The sequence below is a fragment of the Gopherus evgoodei genome, chromosome 6 (genome assembly GCF_007399415.2).
Source record: "Gopherus evgoodei ecotype Sinaloan lineage chromosome 6, rGopEvg1_v1.p, whole genome shotgun sequence".
Taxonomy (NCBI): Eukaryota; Metazoa; Chordata; order Testudines; family Testudinidae; genus Gopherus; species Gopherus evgoodei.
The window spans coordinates 109,583,623-109,609,992 of record NC_044327.1 but is presented as its reverse complement, the minus strand read 5'-3'; the positions used below and the strand labels follow the sequence as shown (position 1 = coordinate 109,609,992).

Here is a 26,370-nt window from a genome sequence, read left to right as displayed (position 1 = left end):
CACATAGCCAGAATTGTACTATGCAAGTAATGCAGATGATGCTTTGACAGCTGTACGCTGCCCAACACAGTGGTTAATCCCCTGACCCAGTACAGCACTTAAACATGTGCTTGATGACTTCCATGGGACTATTCCTGATCTTGAGTGCTTTGCTGGAGTTGGGCCTTAGACTCATCCTGCAATTGATTGCATGTGGTGGATTGCCATGCATTCAGAGCCCATGAAGATGACTGTGCTCACTTATCATCAATTGCAGGATTGGGACCTTAGTGAAGAAAGGCAAAATTCTCCTTTAAGCCACATGATGGTGGACCTTTGTGTGTTTTTCCTTTCTTTCTCCCGCCCAACCATGGGACCTTCCCCACTGGTATCAGTGCAGGTTCCATGCACTTAAAAGGAACAGAATAAGTATGGAGCCATTGAATGGATTGGATAAATTATGATCCTAATTGTTGTTGTTGTTGTTCAGTAGATTCTTGGTTGGATATTGTTTTTGTGGGAGTCAAGTCTTCACTTTTCACTTCAGTTGTCTATTATGTCTAGTATAAATACACTTCTGCTAATCTTTAATAAGATTAATTATTTAATAAATAAACCTCCAGCTTCATAACTTGTGCTAATCCCCTTGATACATAACTTCCTTCACCTTAAAGCAGTATCTTAGTGAAAACTTAGAATGGTTTTTACTATGCCAGTTGAATCCTGTAATGTGTCAGCAAATTATACAAAACACTTTGGTTATTTAACAAAATAGTTTGTTTATCTTCAGTCTACATTAAATCCAGGACTAACTACAAAAAGGGATTTAACCTTTTCTATATGGAAATATGGAAAGAAAAAAACAAATATAACATTAAATTAAAATGACAAAAGTGTGATTAATCTTCATTTGTCAATCATACTTATGAGGTCAGTTGGCAGAAGAAGTGTTTGAGAAAAATTGCATCAACATTATAATATTAATAAAATTACTTTTTCTAACAATGTATAATAGTGGCCCCCATTCTGCAACCTCCACTCGTGGAGTGTCACTAACTCATATGGGTAATAATGGAGTTGCTCACATAAATGTTATTCAACATGAATATGGATTGCAGACTTTGGCCCTCTATTTTGAGATATTAAACAGAGATTTGTTAAAAAGGTAAAGTAAGTGATTTTTTGCTTTCAAGTTAACTATTAATACTTTTAAAAGCATGGCCCCTTGTTCCCAGTTTAACTGTCTTTGTATCTTGTGAGCACATTCCACTTTGGCACCTTTGAAAAAAACTTTAATAAATAAGGAACAGAAACTCATTAGTGAACTGTAATAAATAACAATAACTTAAATCTCAATAAATATTTTCTGTATATTTATGTCTTTGAATGGATGCATTGCATCAAGTAGTCTGTTCACTCACAATGACCAAATATTAAAGGAGTTATGTAAGTGACAGTAGTCCTTTGTAAACCAAAAGAAACACATTTTGCATTTGTGTAGGCCAGGCTCATTGTTTCTATTATTCTACTAGGAGTGAGTGCTTAAAAACACAACTTGTTTTCAGAGGTAATAGAAGAATTAAATCTGATACTTAACTGTTTTGAAGAAATGTGAGATGGAAATAACCTAAATCAAACAGTAAGTGAAAGTGTTTTGTGTTGATTTTCCCCGGATGAACTTTAGCTGATTAATTTTGACACTTGCCTGATTTAACCTTGCACATATACTATGTAATTAAAAAGTTATCTCCAGTGTTTTGGAATAACCTTTTAACAAGCAATAGTACAGTGTATATTGGAGTGACGCTAATACCACTTAAGCTTGCCATTATTAATGCTACCCCAGTTTTTATAACTAAACTTAATAAAAAATAAGAACAAGGCATGATATTGAATAGGTTGTGTTTTTAAGCACATTCCTAGCTGATTCAACTCTCATTGATAGTGTACCATGTCAAATGAAATAGTGATAGCAACCTCCACCCATCCATTCTGAAACTCCACCCCTGAGCTTTGATGCCTTTTATTTGCTTTCCTGTAGAAATTAAAAGTTCCAACTTTTCTGTCCTGTCCAGTTCTCTGTGCTGGATCTTGTCCTACCAGGCTCCCATGACATCTGTTTTCCTGCATCCTTGGTCCTCTTTCTCAGTTCTGAACAGACGATTCCTTGGGAACCTTGGTCCTGTTCTTTGCATTGTAGTAGGAATGCAATATTGTAATAATCTCAAAAAAAATCAGACACATCCACATCTTTTAGCGGAATGTTTTTTCAATATATGGTAAACCAACTTATCGTCCAAAAATGAAAGGTCATCATCATAGGCAGTGGGTCTGCAGCAAGCTTGCCTCACTTTATCATTGACCAGCTTTTTCTTTCTGGTTAAATTTTTTAAAATTTTGTCATATGTGGTCTCGGCTGCATCACAAGATCCACTGCAGTACCGGAAAATCAGCTCTTCTTTGGTTTCATATCCCAAATCCAAGTCAGTCACATTTAAATGTATTTCTGCTAAGACACAACCTCGATTTTTGCCCTTTTGACCTCGCCGTCCCTTTCTACTGGAATTCTCTGTATTAACAGCTGCATTTTGCCGACTTCTCTCCCGCTTAGAAAAAATTGGAGTTTGTTTATCTGGTGACCTTCTCAGTCTTTTTATAGTGGCTTGAATAAAGTCCACTACATTGTCAAATTGATCTGGATAATCCTCTGGCATGTTAGCTATTTGAAAAAGAAAGAGAGAACAGGTTTTGTTAGATGTGGATGGCCACTTTTATTTGTCTTAGACATTTTAAACAAAGTCCACTAGAACTTGACCAATATTATAACTCAACAAAATGTTAGGCCTATGGAAGCTATTCTATCAATTGTGTATTTCAAAAAGTATACATAGCAGGTCCAAAAACTGGGAAAGAAATATATGACAAGGTATAAATGTTAGATAAGCAGACTTACTGTAAAAGGGTCAAATAGACTTTCCTGGCCTACTGTAGATAAGGGCTCCCTCTGATTATCATTCTGATTAGAAAGACTAACAGTGGGTAAAGGATATGCTCCTGGAATGATGGCAATGGTAGAAAGGAGCTGTCTGTAGCTAAATGGCTGGTCAAATTGAGTTACTTCTCCTGGCTAAATGCTTGCTTTTTGGTGCAGCTGAGGATGTTGTTATTAGAGCTGGTTGAAAATTTTCACGTGGAACAGCTTCTGTCTGAGAATAAGGGCTGGTCTACACTGGGGGGAAAATCGATCTTAGATACGCAACTTCAGCTACGTGAATAACGTAGCTGAAGTCGAAGTATCTAAGATCGAATTACTCACCATCCTCATGGCACGGGATCAATGTCCGTGGCTCCCCCTGTCTATTCTGCAACTCCGTTTGGGTTGGTGGAGTTACGGAATCGATATAAGCGCGTTCGGGGATCGATATATCGCGTCTAGATGAGACGCAATATATCGATCCCCGAGCAATCGATTGCTACCCGCCGATATGGCGGGTAATGAAGACGTACCCTAAGTTGCCAACATTGAAACATTTCACAGGAATGTATCAATTTTAAAATTTTCATGGGAAATTATTGAAACATTTCATTTTGACTTTTATGTTCTGATATGCTATAATACAATATATCAAAATGAAACATTTTGATAGGCTGAAACTAAATATTTTAAGAATATTTTATTTCATGAAAAATTCTGTTATTTCAACTTTTCATACCAATTGGAAACAAAACCAATTTTGAAATTCTGGCATTTCCAGTGGGATAGAAATTCTGACTTTCAACAAGCTCAAGTTACTATACTGTAAGTTTAACTAAGGCTACATCTACACTGCAGCCAGGATCAATGCTCTGAGATCGATCCACTGGCAGTCAATTTAGCAGGTTTAGTGAAGACCCGCCAAATTGACAGCAGATCGCTCTCCAGTCGACCCCCATACTCTACCCCTGACGAGAAGAGTAAGGTAAGTCGACGGGACAGCTTCTCCCTCTCACCCCCCACAGTAACTCAACCTAAGGTACGTCAACTCCTGCTACGTTATTCACATTGCTGGAGTTGCATAGCATAGGTAGACATAGCCTAAGTGAAAGGGTGACTGGAGCCATTGTAGGGGCATCATAAATAAATATAACACAGGAGTGAGAACTTTCTTGCCTCATGCACAGTGCCAGAACTTTGCTCATTGAAGGCATGCATCCTTTGCAAGGATCAGAGGGAAGATATCTGTGGATTTGCCCCTCAACAGCTGGATGACATGCAGGATGATAGGGGATTGTGTAGACAAAGTCTTCACAGATGCCAGTACAGACTGCCACCAGTGAAGTTGCTTTCAGAGGGTCAGATCCTTAAACACATACACAGCTGTACACTTCCTTCTCCAACACTGAACCACACCATCACCACCAAGATGCTCCAGTGTTTAGAGGGGATCAGCTCATGGATGAAGCCCAGCTGGTTGAAGCTAAGGCTGAGCATGACAGAGGTGTTGCTTGTGGGCAGAGAAAAGCATTTTGAAGAGTTTGCAGCCAGAGTGCAGTCTCCTTTGGTTGAAGATACACACCCACAACTGGTTTTAAGCATGCTCCTGAGTGCCTCACTGACCCGAGCTCTCACATAGCAGCATCTGTGAGTAATGCTTTCTACTGTCTCTAGTTGGCTAGGAGATTCCATCCTGTCCTGGCGAATAATGACTTGGGCTCAGTTATTCACACTTTATTCATCTTTTGGCTGGACTACAGCAATGCAATACGTCTGGGCACAAAGACTTCGGCACTTAGGAAACTCCAACTAGTACAGAATGCTGCAGCACAACTCTTCCTCAACACAGGCTAGCACAAACACACCAGGCCTATCCTCCACTCTCCACACTGGCTCTCTACAGATTACTGAATCAAGTTCACGTTCTCAGTCCTTATCTTCAAGGTACTCGTTGACCTCAGCCCCAGGATATCTAACAGACTGCCTAAAGTGCCTAGATGAAGACCGTAGTTGAGAACTCCACTCCTGTGGCACAATGGAACTCACTACAATAAAGTAAAGCTCATCTGTGTAAGAGACAGAGCCGTCTCTGGGGCCAGTCCAAGACTGTGGAATGAACTCCAGGAACTGAGGACCATCCAAATCTTACCACCTTTCTCTGTAAGTACAAAGTGCATTTCTTTGACCTGCCTTCTCTAACAGAAATACTTAGCAACATGTATATTTATATGTTTTTAAAACCCCTACCAAAACAAGAATTCCACTACATACACTTATCCCCTGGAGAGAGGGTGAAAGAACAAACGTTAGGATGAAATTCAATAAGGACAAATGCAAAGTACCCCACTTAGGAAGGAAAGGGATCTGGGGGTCATAGTGGACTACAAGCTAGATATGAGTCAACAATGTAACCCTGTTGCAAAAAAAGCGAACATCATTCTGGGATGTATTAGCAGAAGTGTTGTAAGCAAGACACGAGAAGTAATTCTTCAGCTGTACTCTGCACTGATTAGGCCTCAGCTGGAGTATTGTGTCCAGTTCTGGGCACCACATTTCAGGAAAGATGTGGACAAATTGGAGAAAGTCCAGAGAACAGCAAAAAAATGATTAAAAGTCTAGGAAACATGACCTATGAGAGAAGATTGAAAAAATTGGGTTTGTTTAGTCTGGAAAAGAGAAGACAGAGGAACATGATAAACAGTTTTCAAGTACATAAAAGGTTGTTACAAGGAGGAGGGAGGGAGAAGAATTGTTCTTCTTAACTTCCGAGGATATGACAAGAAGCGTTGGGCTTAAACTGCAGCAAGGGAGGTTTAGGTTTGACATCAGGAAAAACTTCCTAACTGTCAGGGTGGTTAAGCACTGGAATAAATTGCCTAGGAAGGTTGTGGAAACCCCTTTCATTGGAAATTTTTAAGAGCAGGTTAGACAAACACCTGTCAGGGATGGTCTAGATAATTCTTAGTCCTGCCATGGGTGCAGGCAACTGGACTAGATGATCTCTTGAGGTTTCTTCCAGTCCTATGATTCTGTTAGTTATGTTGCTTAATGCACTACTGGAAGGTGCTCAGATATTATGGTGTTGAATGAGGTACAAGAATTTATATAGAATAAAATAGAATAGAACATACATACACAGAGCCTGAGTAAAAGGGCTATGCATGGGGGAAATATGTGGGCATTTATGCTCTTAAAAATCCTCCTTCCAAGCTCAAAGTATGGTGTAGGGCTTCTGTGTATCTAGTTTGCAGTCTCACCTACAGTCTATATGCAGGAGAAAGGACCATCCAATTCAACAGGCCCTTGTATGTGAGGCTTGTGGTAACAGGATCAGCAGTGTTGCGAACCCTGCAAGTTAAAAAATGATGACTCCAAAAATCATGAAACTGACTTAAAAATCATGAGATTTATTTTATTTTTACATCAAATTTGAGGCCTGTTTTCTGATTTTTGAACTTATGGTGGGAATCACTTGTGTGTATGCATGTGCACAGCATGTACATTTTATTGAACTTACTCTGAAACACAAAAATAAACACAAGGGGGGGTGAACATATCCCACTTCCCTTTACTGCTGACTGCTGGAGGGCCTCATCCCACCTCTCCCTGGGCAGGCTCCCCTAAACCCTCCCTGCTCCTGCCCTGGGAACTTTCAGTAGCTCTTTACCCTGGACAATATCCCCTTCTCTCTTCTCTCCACTCAGGTGCTGCCCTGACTAGCTCCCTCCCACTCAGCAACTTCCATCCAATGAGTTCAATCCCCTGCCTGCTCGGTCCCTCCTCTGGACATGTGCCTGCCCAGCTGCCCCCACCCTCACCACCGCCCCAGGACAATGTCCCTTCCTCTCTCCTAGCCCCACATAAGGCGCCCGATGCAGTGGATGGACTGTAGAGTGCAGCATTTCATAGCGGAGTGAAAGGGGCAGGAAGCAAGTGCTGCCCCATGAGCACTCTCCCTGCAGCTTCTCCTGCCCACATGGGCTACTGCTTCTCAGCTCTGCCTAGGCAGAGCATCCTCTGTTGGAGGCAGCTGGAACTGCAGTCCAACTCATGCAGCTAGGGCTGCCAACAGCCGTATTAGTGAGTGACGCTAAAGCTGCAGCATCAGTCCTGAGTTGGATGCCCAAAAATCATAAGAATGGCTTAAAAATCATAAGCGTTGGGTTCATTTTATTTGCCTTTTGTTTTTTTGAGACTTTGAGGTACACTCAGGCAATGCTTTTACCACAACCATTAGGGTAAGTTTTAGAAATATACTTTAAAAAAAATGAAACCTGAGATTTTCATCTAATCACTTGTCTTCAGGAACTGGGGCTTTAACATATTCATCAGATATCATGAGACTCATGATAAAGTTGTAAGAGTTGGCAACACTGATAGCTACACATTCCCTCAGCCAAACAACAATGGCTCCACTCATTTTCCTATGTAGAAAGCCACCAAAGAGTTCTGCTCCATGGCTCTCAGAGGATCATCATGTTCTCTGGGCAAGTTCTCCACTACATTCCCCAAGTCTGCATTTCCAGTCGATTCAAGGCATTGACTGCCAGAGAGCATTGTATTTGGCAATGAGCCCCTTTTAAGAAACAATTTATACTGCATACAAGAAGAATTTATAAATAAAGTAGGTCCAAATGTCATTTTGGAACAGCAGACTCCAACACGGCCATGTTCCAAAGAAGACAGAAACTAAATTGCCCCATCTGTCTTTAATGGGAAACTATCAGAGCAAATCTGGCACAAAATTTAGGTTTTATAAAGCTAATCTTTTAATTCCACTGTCAACAGATTTTTTTGAAAAAATTCTCCTGCAGTGGTGACAATCCTGACAAGAGTATTAAGTACAAGAAACCCACAACGCAAAAGTGACCAGAAATTGATTTCATTGGGAGAAGCTGGATCTTCAGCACTTTTGAAAATCTGATCACTTATTTATGTAGGAGCCTAACTTTGGTGCTCACTTTTGAAAATCTTGGCCATCACGTTTTAGAGAAAAGGCTTAAATCCCACTTATTGCAAAATAGTTATCTGTAAAAGGTGCCTTTTCACTAAAATGCAATTTTGAATGGAAACAATTTTTTCTGGTCCATGCAATTATTTTAGGAAAGGAATAATTTTATATACTTATCTACAATAGAACCTCAGGGCAGGTCTTCACTACCCGCCGCATTGGCTATTAGTGATCGATCTATCGGGGGTCAATTTATCGCATCTATTGTAAATACGATAAAATCGATCCCTGATCACGCTCCCCGTCGACTCTAGAACTCCAGCTCATGAAAGGCAGAAGTGGAGTCGATGGAGGAGTGGCAGCAGTCGACTCACTGCCGTCCTCACAGCCAGGTAAGTTGACCTAAGATACGCCAACTTCAGCTACGCAACTTAGGTTGACACCCCCCTCCCTCCCCACTAGTGTAAACCAGGGCTCAGAGTTATGAACACCTTCGGAATGGAGGTTGTTCGTAGCTCTGAAATGTTTGTAACTCTGAACAAAACATGGTCCAAAAGTTCACAACTGAACATTGACTTAATACAGCTTTGAAACTTTACTATGCCGAAGAAAAATGCTGCTTTCCCTTTATTTTTAGTAGTTTACATTTAACACCATACAGTACTGTATCTGTTTGGTTGGGAGTTTTTTAGTCTCTATTGCTTCCTTATTGTGTACTTCCAGGTGTGTGACTGATTGGTCAGTTAGTAATTCTGGTGTTTGTAACTCTGAGGTTCTACTGTACATAATTTTTTACTTTCTATGTTAACTCGCATTGTGCGTAGCTCTTTAATGTATCTTAAATGGTTGTTATGTTACCGTGTCTAAACACCAAACACCATTTACATTATGACCCCCAAAGTTCAGAGGGTTTGATTCAGCCCATTATAATGATAAGGGTTATTTGCAAATTTCAGATCCAGACATGGATTTGGCTCTAAAGCTTCTTCTACCAAAATAAGGTCCAAAGTTTTAGTTCAGGACCCTCTCAACTTAAACTCTACTTTCATTTTGACCATGAGGGTAGCCGTGTTAGTCTGGATCTGTAAAAGCAGCAAAGAATCCTGTGGCACCTTATAGACTAACAGACGTTTTGGAGCATGAGCTTTCGTGGGTGAATACCCACTTCCTCGGATGCATGTAATGGAATGATTTTCCATTACATGCATCCGAGGAAGTGGGTATTCACCCACGAAAGCTCATGCTCCAAAATGTCTGTTAGTCTATAAGGTGCCACAGGATTCTTTGCTGCTTATTTTGACCATGGTGAGCCCAAGAGGGTCCAGTTGTTCTCCCATTAGCCTCTCTAACATTTTGATCATTCTGTTGCATACATTTATAAGCTAGAAAGAAATGGGTTGTGAAGGGGAAAAAAAAGACTCATTTAGAAATATTTTTCAGTAATAAGCCTATCAAACAGAAATTGGAGAACTGAATCCCTGGAAATAAACTAACCTATCTATGTGGAAAAGTTATCAGGATTTAAACAATTAAAATAACACCAGTCTGAAGACTGACTTTGCTTTTATGCTTTGCATGAAAATGTGTGGGGTAAGGGGTGAAACAGAAACATGTCAGTCATATTCATTAAAAAATATAACATCAAAGATGCCAAGGTCAACTTGTCTTTAAATGATTAATACTGTTCTAGTTCATTACCTTATTCACTGACTTGCCAGCTTACAAAGAGACATTACATTCTTTCCTGTAACTTAGAATTCCCATAGAAACTGACACTGTCATTGGTATCACCTGTCTCTCATCAAGGTGAAGTGTTAAATATCCTGATGCATCTGACTCCTAGGCCTTTTAATGTCAGATACAATGAGCCAGTATTAGGAAAAAGTACTGAATTAAAATAGCTTTTGTAATTTTTCCTTTTGTGGTTACAAAGATTTTCTCTTTATAGTTCACTAGCTTGAAGGCCTATCATATGCCAGGTATGATCAATAAATCAGTTGATAGTTATCGCGAATCATCCTATTGATTCATATTTTTTAGTTTATGTTCAGCCTTTTACAGGGTTTTCATTTGTTTCCTGTTATCTTTCTACCTCCTCAACTGTGCTTCTCAGTTCACAGTAGTTGCGACAACTTGTGAGAAAATCAGATTCCATCTGTTTCCAGTAAAAGAAGGAAACTAGGGCAGCAGTTCTCCAACTGTGGGTTGGGACCTCATTTTAATTGGGTCACCAGGGCCAGTATTAGACTTGCTGGAACCCATGGCTGAAGCTGAAGCCCAAGCTCCACCCCACCCAGGGTAGCAGGGCTCAAGCTCTGACCCCCTCTTTCCCCCCATCGGGGGCAGCAGGGCTCGGGCTCTGGTCCCCTCTCCCCCCCCCATATGGGGCAGCAGGGCTCGGGCTCTGGTCCCCTCTTCCCCCCCCCATCTGGGGCAGCAGGGCTGAGACCACGCCCCCTCTCCCCCCACCTGGAGCAGCAGGACTCGGGTTCTGTCCCCCCACCTGGGGTCATGTAGTAACTTTGTTGTCAGTAGCGGGTCATGGTGCAGTGAAGTTTGGGAACTCCTGAACTAGGGCCTTGTCTACACTACCAGGGAAAGTTGACCTAAGTTACGCTACTCCAGCTACATGAATAATATAGATGGAATTGACGTAGCTTCGATTGACTTACTACGGTGTCTATATCACGCTGGTTGGTGAAGACGCTCCCCCGTTGACTTACCTTGTTCTTCTTCTTCTGGTGCAGTACCAGAGTTGACTGGAGAGTACTCTGTGGTTGGTTTAGTGGGTCTTCACTAGACCCACTAAATCAACCCCCATTGCATCGATGGCAGCAGTATCCACCCCCGGTAAGTATAGACATGGCCAAAGAGAAGTGACAGAAAAATCCTATTTGCTAAACTTCACTTGCTGTCATCTGTGGCTGTGTTAGGGGAAAACATGCTAAGGAGAGTTGGGTAAAGTAGATACAAACTTATTCAAGTGAGAGGTCTACAGTAGAGGACTTCTCAGGCCTAATTTTGAGGCCTGACGCAGACCCAAACTGGACCCAATCCCACGCGACCCAATCCCACGCAACCCAACCCAAGCACAAGAGGGTAGAGTAGTTTTCCGACCCAACCATGAACCTGATTCAGTACTGATGCCACCTCCTGCCCACTGGTTTGGTGCAGCAGCAGCCCCACATGTGCTGTATGTGCACTACAGAGTGGTGCTGAGATTTCTCTGGCATGGTCACTCTGCAACATAGGATGGCAGGAGCGAGGCTCATACACAGGCAGGAAGTGGAGAGCCAACCTACCCCAACCTGAGCCTGAGAGAATCCAGTTGTTTTCCCACCCACTCTGACCCAGACCTGGGTCCCATCAGTTTAGGTGAGTTTGTAGGACTCTAATCTTTGTGAGTTGGCGTACCAGTTGATCGCTAGCTGGCCAATCTGAGTGACTAATAGTGTTCAAACTGAAGCCATTCATAAAATCTCCATTGACTTCAGTAAGAGCAAAATTGAGCCCTGTGAGAGAAGACCCTGTTTTGACAGCTGCAGATCCTACATTTGATAGTGGTATATGATATGATTAGTCCAAGCAGCAAGAATACTTTTGTTGGATAGCTAGATTTTTCTTCTCTCTTCTTCATTTCTTCCCAGGACATCTTTGCGGACACAAGAAGCAGTACAGTGTCACCATTCATTTTTGTCCAGGACTTGTTTCTTCATTAAGTCCAGCTGAGTCATATTCCTGCATAAAATGTTTCTCCATCTAGTCGGTAGTTGGCCTCTAGATCAGATTGTATTTGCATTATTTTCTTTGGCATCCTATCATCTGTTTGTCTTCTGCAGTGTTTTCACCATCATAATCTTTCTCAATTGTCACTAATCCCATTGTCACGCACTGAGGTGTGGGTGGTGTGTCCTAGAGGTTGGAACAAAATCTATTGGGCAGAACTGGACTTGTGGTCAGGAGACAATCTAGTGATTAGAGACAGGAGTTCAGAAGGAGACAGGGACTAGGGCTGGAAGCAGGTCTGGCGCAGCTACAGGTATGGAACGCATTGAAAAGTCATTGTGCTGCTGTTCCTACAAGGCTTAAATGGTGATCTGTTGGCTCTTTTGTCCATCCAGGGAGCACAGTCACATGGTGAGGGTTTATTGGGCAGCAGAGCTCATGTGGTTGCCAAGCAACCAAGCCCAGAGGCAGCTGAGTACCTGACATCCATACCCTGACTTCACATCTTACTCTCCTTCTAACTTCTTCATTGGTCTTAACATTATTTCACCTTACACTTGTCATCTTCCAAAGAACTCTCATCTCTACTGCCTTCAGCCTTCTGATGCTTTTTTTTCCTTTTAATGCAACTACCTCCATACGGTAAACTAATACTGTTAGTACACCAGTTTTATAAATTTTCACTTTTGGTACTAAATGTAATGTTTTTATCAGTCCATAATTTCATCAATTTCTGTGCATCAGCTTCTATGCAGCACTTGTATCTAAAGCACATCTTCTTTTAATTTCATTCTTGATGGAACCATCAGCATTGATCAAGCTTCCTAAGTACACATAACATTTTACTTGTTCTGTGACTTCACTGGCTGCTGCATTTCAACAATTCTTCTATTGTCCCTTTTCCAAGATACAACCACTTTGAATCCTTGGCATATATTGTAAGTCAAAGTCGATTACACCAATTTTTCAAAATAGAGTATCATCATTAATTCAAATGTTTCTGCCAATTGTACAATGTTATCTACATAAACTAAAGAGCTTAACTCTAGATTATCCAGTGTCACACCATCCAAATCACCTATCATTCTTAATGTCCAGTTTAAGAAATGATGAAAACAAATGTGAATTATTGTCCCCTTGCTTTGACTTGAACCAATTGCTTAATTTTCCACTAGTTCTTATGGCTCTATAGGAATCTTTGTACATAACTTTTATAATTGCAGTTATCCTATCTGGAATGCTACATGATTTTACTACTTTCCATAATGCTTCCCTCCAAGCTGAATCAAATGCCTTTGTGAAGTCAATGAAAACAACAAATGTCTTTAATCCCCATTCTCACTTTTTTCCATTAACTATCAGACTGTGAATATCTGATTAATGCAACTGCAGCCTGGTCTGAAGCCACGTGGTGCTTACTGCTGCCCCTAAAACTGGTCATAATCTGTTGACAATTATTTACATCATGATTTTTCCCCAATATTGATGAGCTTACAGCATTGCATAAAGTGATGAAGAAATCACAAAGATTGGATAAGCACAAGTTCTGGAGAGAAGACGGTCAGCAACTACAGGAAGCATCAAGAAAACAAGATATGAAAATGATATACAATAAGGTTAAATTGTATGGAAACAGAATCAGGCCAATGATGCTAGCAGGAAGAGATGCTAATTTATTGAACTGACTACAAATTCTGAAGTGGAGCTGAAAGTATGGAAGGAGCATTTTTGACAAAGTGCTGAACCTTGTATTAATTCAGATGCAAGCATTCTGGACATCTAGATAATAGATAAACAGATAAACAGCGTATAAGGCCATATTGGATATTACTACCAAACCACCGTCAGATGAAGAAATAGAAAGAGCAGTGGAACAGTTAAAAATGGGAAAGTTGCAGGATAGATGATATAACAGCTAAGCTGCTAAAAGTCAACAGGACAAGTGCTATCAAAGCATTAGGAAAAATATACAAGAAGGTATGGGAGCATTATCGAATATCTAATAGCAATATTGTACCAGTTTTGAAGAAAGTACATACTGGCAATCCAAATAAGTATAGATACACAGATTTCTGTTAAGGCTTATAGTATGGAAAAGTGTTACTTTTAACTAATTATAATGTGACAGTTTTTCAGAAAAAGCATTATTACCTGTATTTATTTTAATACATCTATTGTGGTAGCACCTAGAGGCCACATCTGAAATCAAGGCCCCACTGTGCTAGGTACTATACTAAGAGACCATCTCTTCCCTTCAGAGCTTACAATGTAAATAGACAAGACAGGCAAACAGTGAGAGAAGAAATAGAGATGAGGTGACCTGCCCTAAGTCACACAGCAGGTCAGTGCCAGAGCTGGGAACAGAACCCCAGTCCATTGCCACAGGATACTGTGCTAGGTGGACCTTTGGTCTGACCCAGTATGGCCGTTCTTATGTCTTGACTCCTGGACCATTCCTCCTCTCTAAACCATTGTATTGTTCTAAAACAAGTATGGGCAGGGCTGCCCAGAGGAGTCAGGGAGTCTAGGGCAAAGCGGGGGAGCTGCGGTGCTTGTACTCACCCAGCGGCGATCCGGGTCTTTCGCAGCATTTCAGCGGGGGGGGGGGGGACCTTCAGTCGCTCCATGTCTTCGGCAACACTGAAGAGCCCCCCACTGCCGAAATGCTGCTGAAGACCCAGACCGCCACCGGGCCAGCGCTCATGGGGATTGTGGTGGCAGGGGGCCCTTCAGTCACTCCGCGTATTCGGCAGCACTGAATGGCCCTCCCGCCGCCGAAGACCTGAACCGCTGCCGGGCCAGGGCTCATGGGGCCCTGTGGGGCCCAGGGTCTGGGGTAAATTGCCCCACTTGCCCCCCCCCCAGGTGGCCCTGAGTATGGGAATCTGTATCACTGAAGTACATGTCCAGTATCAGGCAGGTTCACGTGTCTGTGAGCTGAATATTCTGTTTATGACAATTTTTATATCAATCTCTTCTCTATAGTATCTGAGAACCTTTATTACTCTAGGAGTACCTGAAACCTGTGAGCCTCTTGCTATTAGTCAGCACTCATAGCAATGAGCATGTAGCCAGCTAACAGACACAGTTCTGAGATTTCTGGGAGAGTAGTCTGTGATGGCCATGCAAAGAAATTCCATCTTGGATTTCTGGTACAAAAATCCTCCAGCAGTTCAGCTCTCAAGTAATGTCATCAAATCCCTCACTAGAGTGACCTGGCTGCCAATCTACTACTATTCACATATTCAAGGTGAAAAAAAAAGAATTATCTCCCCAATTAAATTACATACTATCTAGTCAATATCAATCATATACATTCTGACCTAGGAGTATATGCTCTGGCTTTGCAGGTTGCTCCTGGAGCAGTACACCACCATACTCCCCCATGTACAGGGCTTGTGGCAAAGCCATGATTGAATCCTGACTTTGTGAATCTCAGCTGATTTCAGTGATGTTTTTGCATTATGAATAATACATGTTTTTCTGTGATGCTCTTTTACTTTCTAAATGTCAGCATTCTTACAGTTTGTGTCTGGATAATGAACATACTATTAGCATGAATGTTTCTCAGTATGAAAACGGTTAGCATACAAGCTGATAATGTTTTCATACTATTACAATGAATAGTGCCTAGCACTAAAACAGGTGCTACATGTTCTACTGCAGCGCATCCCAAACTGTGATCTGTGGACCACTGGTAGCCCATGGAGCACTTGATAGTGGTCTGCAGAGAGGTGTCTGTTCACAGGATGGCTCTTATCCTTTCCCAGATTCCACACGATATTAAATTATGGCCAAACATACAGACCTAATATAACTTTTCCAGCTAGGAAATTGTTGTCATTAGAGAGTTGTTACATGATTGTGAATGGGAGCGGAGGTGGTCCTCACATTTATCAATGGGAGGGAATGTGGTATATGCCATTTGTGAATCAGAGGGGATATGTCCACAAGAAAATCTCTCTGTTAAGACATGGTCTCCATTATGAAAAGATTTCGGAATCCCTGCTGTTCTGCAGCTATGCCCAGATTCAGCAAAGCACTTAACAAGTGTTCATCTTTAAACACATGCTTAAATCCATCCCTATTCATCACAGCACTGATGCATGTTCTTAAATCCCATTGATTTCAAAGAAATGTAATTACAGTCTTAAAGTTAAGCACATGTTTAGGTGTTGTGCTGAAAAGTAGGATAATTAAGCAAATGCTTAAGCTGAGTTGAGGTGGGACCTTATACCGTTCTAAAAAATCTTTACTGAAATTTGTAACAAAATCTATCATTGCATAGTTCATTTTCATTCTTTTACCTTAAAACATGCTAAGTTTCCGGTAACATTTTATGTGCAACTGAATATCCTGTATGAACCTGTCTCATGTTTACTTCTGTTTTCCATCTTTATAACTAGGGAATGGTGTCCATGTTTCATTGAAATCTTCCATTTTATTCTGCTTGCCATGTATCGCTTTTTCATTAGATGCATCTTTTACACCTAAGATGACCCATTCTAATCCTGTTACAGCTTTCCAGTGTCAATGATTAACTGTTTTTGCCACCACTAAACATTTTGAAACCCACTCTATTTTAATGTCTGATAAAACTGAGGATTCATATAACTGCATTATTTAATATTACGATCTTACTGATTGCCATTAGGATATTATCTCAGAATTATGAGATTCCTGTGCAACTCTACATCTTTTTTAAGCAGATCTAGCAGAGATTATTTCTGAATTCTGGTCTCTGCAGTCCTAATGGGGATCAAAACAGTTTACACAGAATTTTAAACTGCATCCATTTGAGGATCACACAGTAGTAGAGCCATATAACTTCTTTCCCATCTTTTGGTCCATGGTCATCTGGACAGCTGAATTCCAAGAATTTCCCCTGAATGTACTTTAAGTAAATATATACTTTTAAAATATGCATAAGGAGAAAAATATATACTTGTATACTTATTTCCTCTTGAAGGACTTGGTCATTTTAATGTTAACTCTTTGAGTGCCCTCCATGGGAATGTATTTATTAGACACTGTATTTGACACAGAATGGAATGATGGTGTATTAGGTATTGTACGTGTCTAACAAGTGGTATATAGAATAAAGTCTATTTAGATCAGAACATATCATTTGTTTAGCACTAACAATGTGTTCATCTCTATATAGCATCAAAATATAAAGACAAGTCTTACCCTGAAGTGCTTGCATTCCAATATCATATCCTGGCTAGTCTACATTTCCTCTGTATTTCTAATATAGTAAATAAAAAACACTTCAGCTCACAGGCACTGACTTTTGTTTTTGCAGGTGGGTACTCCTCTCCGCCCCCTCTTCCCCGTGCAAATGGCAGGCAGGGCCTCGGAGGGACAGGCCAAGCTGGGGTGGGGCCTCGGAACAGAACGAGGGTGTGGCATCACAGTCTGGCCGCTGGGGCCCACAAAATATTAATCTAGCACTGCAGGTGCTGATCCCCCCCTACTTTTTCAGTAGGTGCTTGAGTCCTGGAGCACCTACGGAGGCAGTGCCTATGCTCCAGCTAAAGATGTTAAATGGCCTAACACTAAATTATCTTTTAAAAAGAAACACACATAACAAATCACTATTCAACAATCAAATCACTGTGCCTCAGGTACTGCAATTTATAAGAACATCTCTGCCTCTTTACAGAGAGAAGCTCCTACAATGTTTTTTTGTGTGTTTTTTTTTTTAAGTACACAGCTAGATCTTACACTGTGCTCCCCCCCCGTGCCAGTGATCACATTGTAGGTAATGGCCTATGTGACTTGGGATCCCATTCACCCTACAGTTACAACCATGTTGGGGTACCCAGTTACAAAATATATATGCCTAACACTAGGTTTGCTTTCACAGGTAGGGCCAAACAACATAACCATAATTTCACCACATCTTGTATCCACTTATTGGCATAGTTCTATTTATAATGTGTTTTGTGTTCACACAGTACATAGTATCTATAGAAGCTAATTGTGTGCCACTCTTGCTCATACAGGACCCTTGATCATGCCTATATAATAGGATAGCTTCCTCTTAGTCGCTATAACAAAATATCCCACACTTCATTACCCTATGTATTGCGTGTGCCATATGCATATGTCTCCAGCAATTCTATCCCCCCGTCACAAACTATCCCATATGGCTCTGCTGGTTACATGATCAAGAAGCAGGGGGCTGATTTAAAATGCTCTGCAATTAGGGCAGGCTACATTGAGCAAGCCGGTGTCTATTTTAATCATATAGCTGAAGCCTGTGACTGCTGGTGCACATTACTCTATGATCACTGATCTGAAATGGAGGGGTCATCACAGTACACCTGGTCAGATTGAGAGGTCAACACCTTGCTCATAATCTGGAGCAAGGGAAACTTTCAGGCCAATCTGAATTTGGTGCTACATAATCTTGTGATCTCAGAGCACTATCAGCACCTCTCAGAACACCTTGTGGAGAAAATGATGGATGAATTGAGGAAAGATGAAGATGTGAAAGTCCTGGTGTAACTGATCTGACAACTCCAACTATGTATCAGGCCACTGCTGGACAAATACCCCTCCTTCTAGGGAGCTGAACCAGAGCCAAGCTAACCATTGCTTCTGCCGCATATTGGATAGCTATGCATATTTCAGAGAGGAAAGGGAGGATGAAGAACCACAAAGAGGAGGAGAAGCCATTGATTCCCTTTACAGGTAGTGTTCAACCCATTCTTTGTGTTGGGATGGGTGTGTGTCAGAGAGAGAGAGACACGCACGCACGCACTAAATGATGTGTGGAAGAGAATGGGACCAAAGTCACGAGAGCAGATTGAGGAAGATAACTGTGGAAGGGGAACCTGTTAAAAGGAACCTGAGTCTTGGATCTCTCTCTCTTGGTATTGTATTTGTATGAGCACCTTCCGCATAAAATCAATAGTGAATGGCGAAACCTCTAGTTGACTTTTTTTTTTTTTTTTTGTTATTGCAATGGTGAAAATAGCTCTCAGTGAAATGGAAATACACCAGCATGCCCTCTGCCTACACACTAATGGCGTTCATCCCATCATGACTCAGATTCCCCCAGACCCTGCTATCAAAATAAAGTCCCTGACTCAAATGTCAAAGTACTTTGAGTTCTGGCTGCACCCTTTCTTATTATGGTGGAACCCAAACACCACTGTCGGCAGAAGTGGTGACACATCTTAGATATCATTAGCTTATTAGGCCCAGTGTTTTCAGAATGGCATCCAGATGCCACACATTTTTAAAACAGAAACAGTAATAAAGTGAATCAAGGTATTTAACTAATTAGGCTGGAATATCGGCATATAGCCAACCAGCTCAGCAAACCCCTTGCTATTTATCAGGCTCACCAATGTAGCCAATACAGGAGTTTCTCTGAGCATGGCTATTTCACCAGTCTTTGGAAAAGAACAAAAAAAAAAATGTTTGAGAGACTCACTTATCCAGCTTTAACCTCAGGGTGAGTAGCAATGCTCATCTTCCCTTTGCACCCAGGCCCATCTATCTGTGATTTCCATTGTAGGTTTGAATAGTGTAGGAACATATTGCTCAGGTTTCTGCGGATAATTTCCCTAGTAGGAATATAGGAACTGACATACTGGAGCAGACCCTTCGTCCATCTCTGCTTGGCTCTACACTGGGCACATACTTCTGGAAGATGTTGCTCACTCATCCACCTGAAACACAAGGCCCACATGATGGACATCTCACTCCTTAGTCTACAAGATACCCAAACAACAATGAGAAGTTTAGTCTATTTCCAGTATGAGGATAACCAGACCTAGTGGGTAAGTGATTAATGCTTCTGCTACCTGTCTGTCTCCTCTGCTTGCTATGGAACGGATCACTTAGGTGGAATAACATTTTTTAAAATGTCTTAATAGAGGGATTGGTGTTATAAAAAATAGTTCTAGGCCTCATTTGTAGGACCCAGAACAATGGAACACTGATATCTCACCACCCTGAACTGATAACTTGTCATCGTTGTAAAGTTACTAGTACAACTTTCTTCTTAATGCTTTTTTCTTCCTACAGAACTGAAACAGCTGCAGCTTAGAGTAGGGGAGACTGGCACAAATGCCAGCAAAGCAGATCCTGAGGTTTTGTGGAATCTTCCACTGCACATACACCCTCCTTTCCATGTACCACAATGCAGAAGTCGATCACAGCATCATAAAGCCTCAGCAATCTGTGCAAGAAGAAGAAGAAAACTGGGGATGGAGTTCTTTTGGTCAACTTGCATCTGATGAGGGACTGAGACAGGATGCTGTCATTCATGGAACAGTGAGAAGGTCAGCTCAAAAGAGAGGAAAGTGAGGCCCAGGAAAGATTCCAATGGGAAGAAAATGAGAAAGAAGAGAGAAGATTAGAGGAGGAAGAAGCGGGAAGCCAGCACATCCCTTGGCCCACGCCACTTCCTGCAGCCCCCATTGGCCTGGAACAGTGAACTGTGGCCAGTGGGAGCTGCAATTGGCTGAACCTGCAGATGCTGCAAGTAAACAAACCGTCCCGGCCCACCAGCCGATTTCCTTGATGGGCTGCATGCCAAAGGTTGCCGATCCCTGAGCTATACCCTTGTACCATGTAAGTTACAGTATCTAAGCAGAGAAGAGAATTAGTTAAAGACAAAGTGGGTAGTCTCAATTCTGGGTCTTTGCTTTTATGGGTTTAAGACAAGGCCCTTCATGTTAACTGAATACTTCTAAGATTAATTTGTGTATGTTGCCACTGCTTACTGAGTCATATTAACACCAACTTTAAAGGAGCACCACTGTGTATTTAAAAATCACAGTGCTCTCTGAAAATGCTTTCCTTTGAGACCTTTTGTTATTTAGGTATTATTATTATTATTATTTATTACCTAGAATTTAGATTGTAAACTGTCTCTTACTGTGGGCTGGTCTACAGCCAGGCTTACACTGATTTAACTACATCAGTTTCCTAAAAGCCTTTTTTATTCCAGTGTAAGTCTGATGTGGACAATCTCACTTTGGAATAAATGGGGGGAATTAAATGAGGTCAGTAGCTGCCCTACTTGTTTGTGCAGTGTTTTGTAGGGTGGGCTCCCAATCTTGGCTGAGGGTTCTAGGTGCTACTGCCATACAAACAATACATAAGGAGATTTTTAGAACTGAAAAGGGATTAGCAGGGGAAAGAAGTGTTTCCTGTTTGGAATCAGTTCAGCAATTCCCACTCCTTTGCATGGATCTCTCACAGGGGAGCAACAAATAGAAAAACAGGTTTTAAACAAACCCTCCGGTACAACCAGGGATGGGGGCAGGTGTAGTAACTGCCCCTCAGTTAGAATGCCCCAGCCCCCGCCCGCCCCTCAGTTGTAGCCACACAGCTATGGGGCGCCCCGCGCAGCGAGCTCCCGGCGCTGGGGTCAGACACTGGAAAGCGGGTTTAGTAAGACAGACAGTGGTGACTATGAAGGGGAACGTTTCTTACAGTCACTTTGCACAGCATAGGGAGGCGGCAGGCTGATGGGGGAGTGATCGTCTTCAGGCCCCTCTACCACTGAAGGGGGCCTCTCGGGAGGCGTCTTACCGGCGGGCAGCGGGGATGTGGAGACCGTGCTGAGCAGCACCACGCAGACAGCCACAACATCCCATAACTTCATCTTAGATTTCCTTCCGACACAGGCCCCTGGCGAAGAGGAGACAAAGGTTAGCTCCGCGCTCGCTGCGCGCCCGTGGGGAGCTCGCTGTGCGCTGCGCTCCGGGCTCCCCCAGTGCCAGAGCCTGCGCCTGGGCTCCCGAGCTCCGGGGAGGGGGGAGCGGTCTCAGAAGCCTTCGATGAAGCGCAGGTGCTGGAGTGAAACTGATCAGCTTCCCCCCGGGGGAAATGTTCGCTCCTGCCCAGCCTGCTGCGTTAATCCCATAACCGAGCAGTGCACAGACCAGGGGGGCCGCCAGGGCCCTAACCTCACCCCCAGTAGCCGGCCCTGCCAGCGGATATGATTCTTAAGGGGGGATCACACAACCCTCTGCTTGCCCATTTCGCTCTGAAGCTCAGCCTAGGGTCTGCCCAGAAAACGCTGGGGCTGTTTGAGTCTCTTGGGGCCTCTTAATAAACCCAAAGGGTTTGGGGAGGGGCCGGGGCTCGTTACGAAACGCAGCAGCTCCTGGAGAGACGCTGCCCCCATTCCACGGGTTCAGGCTCGGGAGCAGAGAAGGAACGTCTGACACGCTGCCTCCTTGCAATGGACAGGGCAGACGCCCGCGGGCTCGCTAAATGCCTGTCCTAGGACCCGTCCCCAAAGCCAAAACCCCAGTACCTGGCTGTGTGGAGGAGATTAGAAAGCAGGGGGGCGGCGGGATTAAGTTTAGCAGGCACTGAAATGTTCCTGATGATAATCACGCACTGGAAGGGGAGTAGGTGGAGGCCAGGAGCTCGAAAGTCGAACTCTTTCGGAGATACAAATCGTCGCGGCTCGTAATGGGAATCCGGGTTGGATTTAAGCGTATGTTTTAGAAAACCAGTCGCGTTGTAATTTAAATCCACAACACTGGCTTCTACATCAAAGAAGGGATTTGGCAACTTTCAGGCTTTTGATAGTAAAATGTTATGGGCACCAGGAGGGGGTCAGGGGGCTGCTCCCAGAGACGTGAGAGAAATATGTTGTTGCTTTATTTACATCCACTCCAACCAGTTCTCCGCTTTTCGCAAACACCTAGGTCCGGGCAGATGCGTGTATTTTCCATCTTCCCTGGCTAGCAGATGTTAGCTTTCGCCTGTTTGTATTTTTGTCTTTGGAGAGGAAACTCGCTGAAACTGGTTTATTCGGATTTCGTTAACGTGGGGCCAGATCTGGCAAATCTTACTTTGACCTCTCTGCGGTCAGACTTTGCCTCAGTAGAGACAGTTGGATTTAGCCCTTACTAGCCAGGGATGTTGATTGTAATATAAATAAGAAATTAATGTAGCTTCCTGAAGCCCGTTTACAATTTGTCAGCTGTCATAAAAATATATTAAAACACAAACAACTTTAAAAAGCCTAAACAAGGCCCTTCCTCCTTTAATATTTGGGAGTAAAAGCAGCAAAGAATCCTGTGGCACCTTATAGACTAACAGACGTTTTGGGGCATGAGCTTTCGTGGGTGAATACCCACTTCGTGGGATGCATGTAGTGGAAATTTCCACTACATGCATCCGACGAAGTGGGTATTCACCCACGAAAGCTCATGCCCCAAAACGTCTGTTAGTCTATAAGGTGCCACAGGATTCTTTGCTGCTTTTACAGATCCCGACTAACACGGCTAGCCCTCTGATACTTGAGAGTAAGTAAGAGAAGGAGTAGGATCCAGATAGCTCCTCATGAGAGGATCACACTTTCTGTAATAAAGAACTACATCTGTTGTGTTAAATCTATCAGCTCCAGGGCCATGGTACATTTGAAAGCAAAGAGCCATCTAAAGCACGAGGGCCCCTACAGCTTTCACCCCCTTCCCCATGTAGCTGCAACCGATTTCCCTTCTGACTCAAGAAGGGCACGTCTACAACCCATTCCAGTGTTTTCCTTTCTGCACGATGGGATTGTGGGGTTGTAACAACTGGACTTGCATTCTGCACTCAGATGCTTTGCACAGCAGGGTTTGGAATGGGGAATATTTAACACAGACAATTCCAATTCGCTCTCCCCTCCCCCCTTAGGTAAAATCCCTCTTTCTGCTTCTAATACCAGAGCTGCCATCTCTGGTAGTATGAACGCATTAGCCCCAGTCTCCCGTTCAGAACTGGACTACCATATCTGCTTCCCTCCTCCGCCTCAGACATCCTCAGGGCATGAACAAGGCTCCCCAGTCCCGGCCTATCCTGGGCAGCTCTTTGCGTCTTCTCTATAATGCGGGAGTTTTATAGAGACTTTTGCAGGCTTCTAGCCTGGTCCCTTTGAAATATAGGGTAAATTTACAGTTGACTTTAGTGTGGGTCTAGAATGTCATCCTGCATTTCAGTTATTGCCCCGTCATTGTACATTAAAGAATTTCAGTAAAGATAGAGGCATCCGCACCAAACCGCATCTCCTGCTGAGCTTGCTCTAGAGGACAGAGCCATTCCTGAAGGTCTAAATTCAGCTCGCATTTTCTCTGCCATTTGCAAAATCCGTGTCATTTTCTTTGCATGCCTTTTTCAACACAAATCCTTCAGTGCGCTATTTCTTTTCTGTTTGTTTTTAAAAGAGAGAAGAAAACAGAAATTCAAAGCGATCATGAGCTTCCCTAAAACGATCCGAACGCGGAGAAGACATGTCAGCAAGGGGAGCGATTCCAGTTTCCCTACAGGGAGTTCAAGTGATGAGGGATGTTTGAAGAGTTTCCCCGAATGGAAAGGCACAAATGGGGCTGGGGCCGGTTGTGGATTAGTAACCTGCTCATTGCAATTGTGTGTTAGGACACACACGTTTCCGGCGCTAGAGGGCAGTGTAAACCGACCGCTTGAACTGCGATCGCTCGGGGTAGCCACCTCTTAGGGGACGGAGAAGTTACTACGTTTGTGTAGCCCAGCATGATGTTTGGCGTGGGAAATTTGTATTTTTAGGCTACTCTTTGGAAAGCAACAGGAGTGAACGTGATCCCGCATGGATTGCTGGGGGAAAAAACTCTGCCACCAAGTTTCAGCCCTATCCACAGGGTAGCAAAAATCATTCGTAGAGGACAGCTAGGCATCCTGGGATGCAAAGCAGCATAGGTGATACCTTTAGAAGACTTGCGCGGTCTGTGCTAAACCACGTGGCCACGTCAACACCCCTCTTAATGTATACCGCGATTTCCAAAGTTTTGTTTCGCTCTTAACAGTTCCGCTTCATACTGAGTACATTGTCTGCAGAAAATGACCCGGTTTGGCGAAGTGCCGAGGAGCAAGCTATTGACTAATGTAACAAGCAGAGGTGGTAGCTGTCAGCACTCTGGAAACATCCCTCAGAGGGTGAGATGAATCACAGCAAGGAAACTCTTCCGTGCGTTTCCCGGTGCTATTTTCACGCCTGTGCACTATTTTAGACCCTGGCGGGGTATGGACCCTTAACGATTGTTGCGTGAAGGCGTGAAACAATTCCTGTTCGAAAGGTTTATTTGCACACGTTTTAGTCCGACCTCAGCAGCCGTTAGCGAGGTGCTGCGGAGCCCCCCGGGTTGCTGCTGCTGTCCTGGTAGCAGCATGGGAGGATGCTGGCATTCAGACGGCGTTGATTGCTGGGGCCCGATCCGTGGCTGAGTCCCTCCAGGATCGCTTACTCCAGTGTAAACACGTAGCCTCCAGCGAGGCGCACTCTCGCTCCCGGCTCTGGCAGGCCGGGAAGAGACGCTGCAGGCTGGCGAGGAAGACAAGGGCAGCGAGGGGTTCGCCGGCTCGTGTGCCTCAACTTCCTGCCGCAGCAACCAGAACTGCGGGCCCAGGCAGCGTGTCTGGCGGCCCCTCGCCCAGCGGCGAGCAAACGCCGGCTGCAGGAGGTGCTCGGAGCTGCCGCACTGGGCGTGGCTGGCGAGCGGCGCTGGGGAGACACCGGAGCCTCCATCCCCCAGTGTCAGCCTCAGCTCGGGGGCTCAGGAGAATCCTCACCGCTTGGAAAACGCCTGAAAAAGCAGAAATTCCTCCCAGGTCCCTCCCCGAGGGCAAGGGGAGCTTTAAACTCCCGGCGCCGGCTGCGGGCCGGGCAGGGCGCCCAGGTGCGAGGACTGCAGGGAGCGGCGCAGATGTTTGCGTTGATCCAGGTGGCCTGGGCGGGCCTCTCTGGTTACTTCCCAGGATCCGAGGGGAAGAGAAAATTAAATCTGTTTATTTCCCGTGGGTGCTCAGGTTCCTCCCTGTGCCCTCAAGAGCAGCGATCCAGAGCCTTAGCGCCCCCCCCCTTCCCTGCAGCCGCCCCCAGCGCCTCGCCAAGGGCAGAAACGTCACCTTACCTTTGAGATGGGCTCGTCGGACCCAGCACGGACATTAACTCCAGGAAGCCCGGCCGGCCGCCAAGGGATGCATGTGGCTCAGCTCGGGGATCCTCCAAGGGGGGCTGGGGGAAGTTCACAATTCCAGATCAGGGGAAGGGGCTGCTGCCGCCGGCGCCGCTCCGTGCGCCCTCCCCCGCCGCCGCAGGTGCGCGGTCCCCGCGGAGACCCGAGGCAGCGCCCGGTCCTCGCCGATCCTTGCCCTGCAGCCGAGTCCCAGCTCAGCAGCAGCAGCAGCCTGAGCCGCACGAAGCGCCGCCTGGCAGCGAGAACTGGCTCTGGATGCTGCGGCTGAGCTTCTGCCTGGAAATCTGAGCAAGACACCCCATCAACAACTGCGGGGAGTCAAATGAAGACATCAGGGCTCCCGGAACGCCAGCTGGGCCAGGGGGAACGGGGCACTCACGCATGCACGCGAGAAACAGCTGAGACGGGGAAATAGCAGCCTGCCGGAGAAGCAGAGGCTGGAGCTGAGATTTGTAAGCTAGCAGCCGCAGCAGCAGCAAGACTCCCTCCTCCAGAAAGGGATCGCGTCACTTTGAAAGAGTAGATCCAAGAGGAACGTGTAGAGTAAGAGCGATCACTCCTGCAATCCAAACTTGGTGCGAGAGCATCCAGCTCCTCCGGACAGCAACCTGCGCGGGACCCTCTTTAATCCGGTGGGGTCAGAGCGCTTGGTGGGAGCGATCAGCTTTTGGGACCTGCCACTGGAGGGGTCGCACACGAGGGCAGATGTAGGCGTGCAGGCCAACATGCAAAGCAATCGATTTGCCAGGGTGAAGCAGCAATGG

General features: G+C 44.2%; 1 protein-coding gene across 1 annotated transcript; it reads right to left on the bottom strand.

The window, feature by feature from the left end:
* Positions 1-1,903: 1,903 nt before the first annotated feature.
* Positions 1,904-25,649, bottom strand: GDNF (glial cell derived neurotrophic factor). Its single transcript, XM_030567001.1, has 3 exons — positions 25,541-25,649; positions 21,090-21,287; positions 1,904-2,698 (listed from the first exon to the last, which is right to left on the bottom strand). Exons 2-3 carry the CDS (start codon positions 21,259-21,261, stop codon positions 2,214-2,216), a joined length of 657 nt encoding a protein of 218 aa, XP_030422861.1. The 5' UTR covers positions 21,262-21,287; positions 25,541-25,649; the 3' UTR covers positions 1,904-2,213.
* Between the last annotated feature and the right edge of the window lie 721 nt (positions 25,650-26,370).

Excerpts from the sequence above, each read along its gene's own strand:
- GDNF (XM_030567001.1), bottom strand. The coding sequence starts at position 21,261 with ATGAAGTTATGGGATGTTGTGGCTGTCTGCGTGGTGCTGCTCAGCACG. Across the intron at positions 2,699-21,089 it reads CTATGCTGTGCAAAGTGACT|CTAACATGCCAGAGGATTAT; the intron begins GTAAGAAACGTT and ends TTTTTCAAATAG.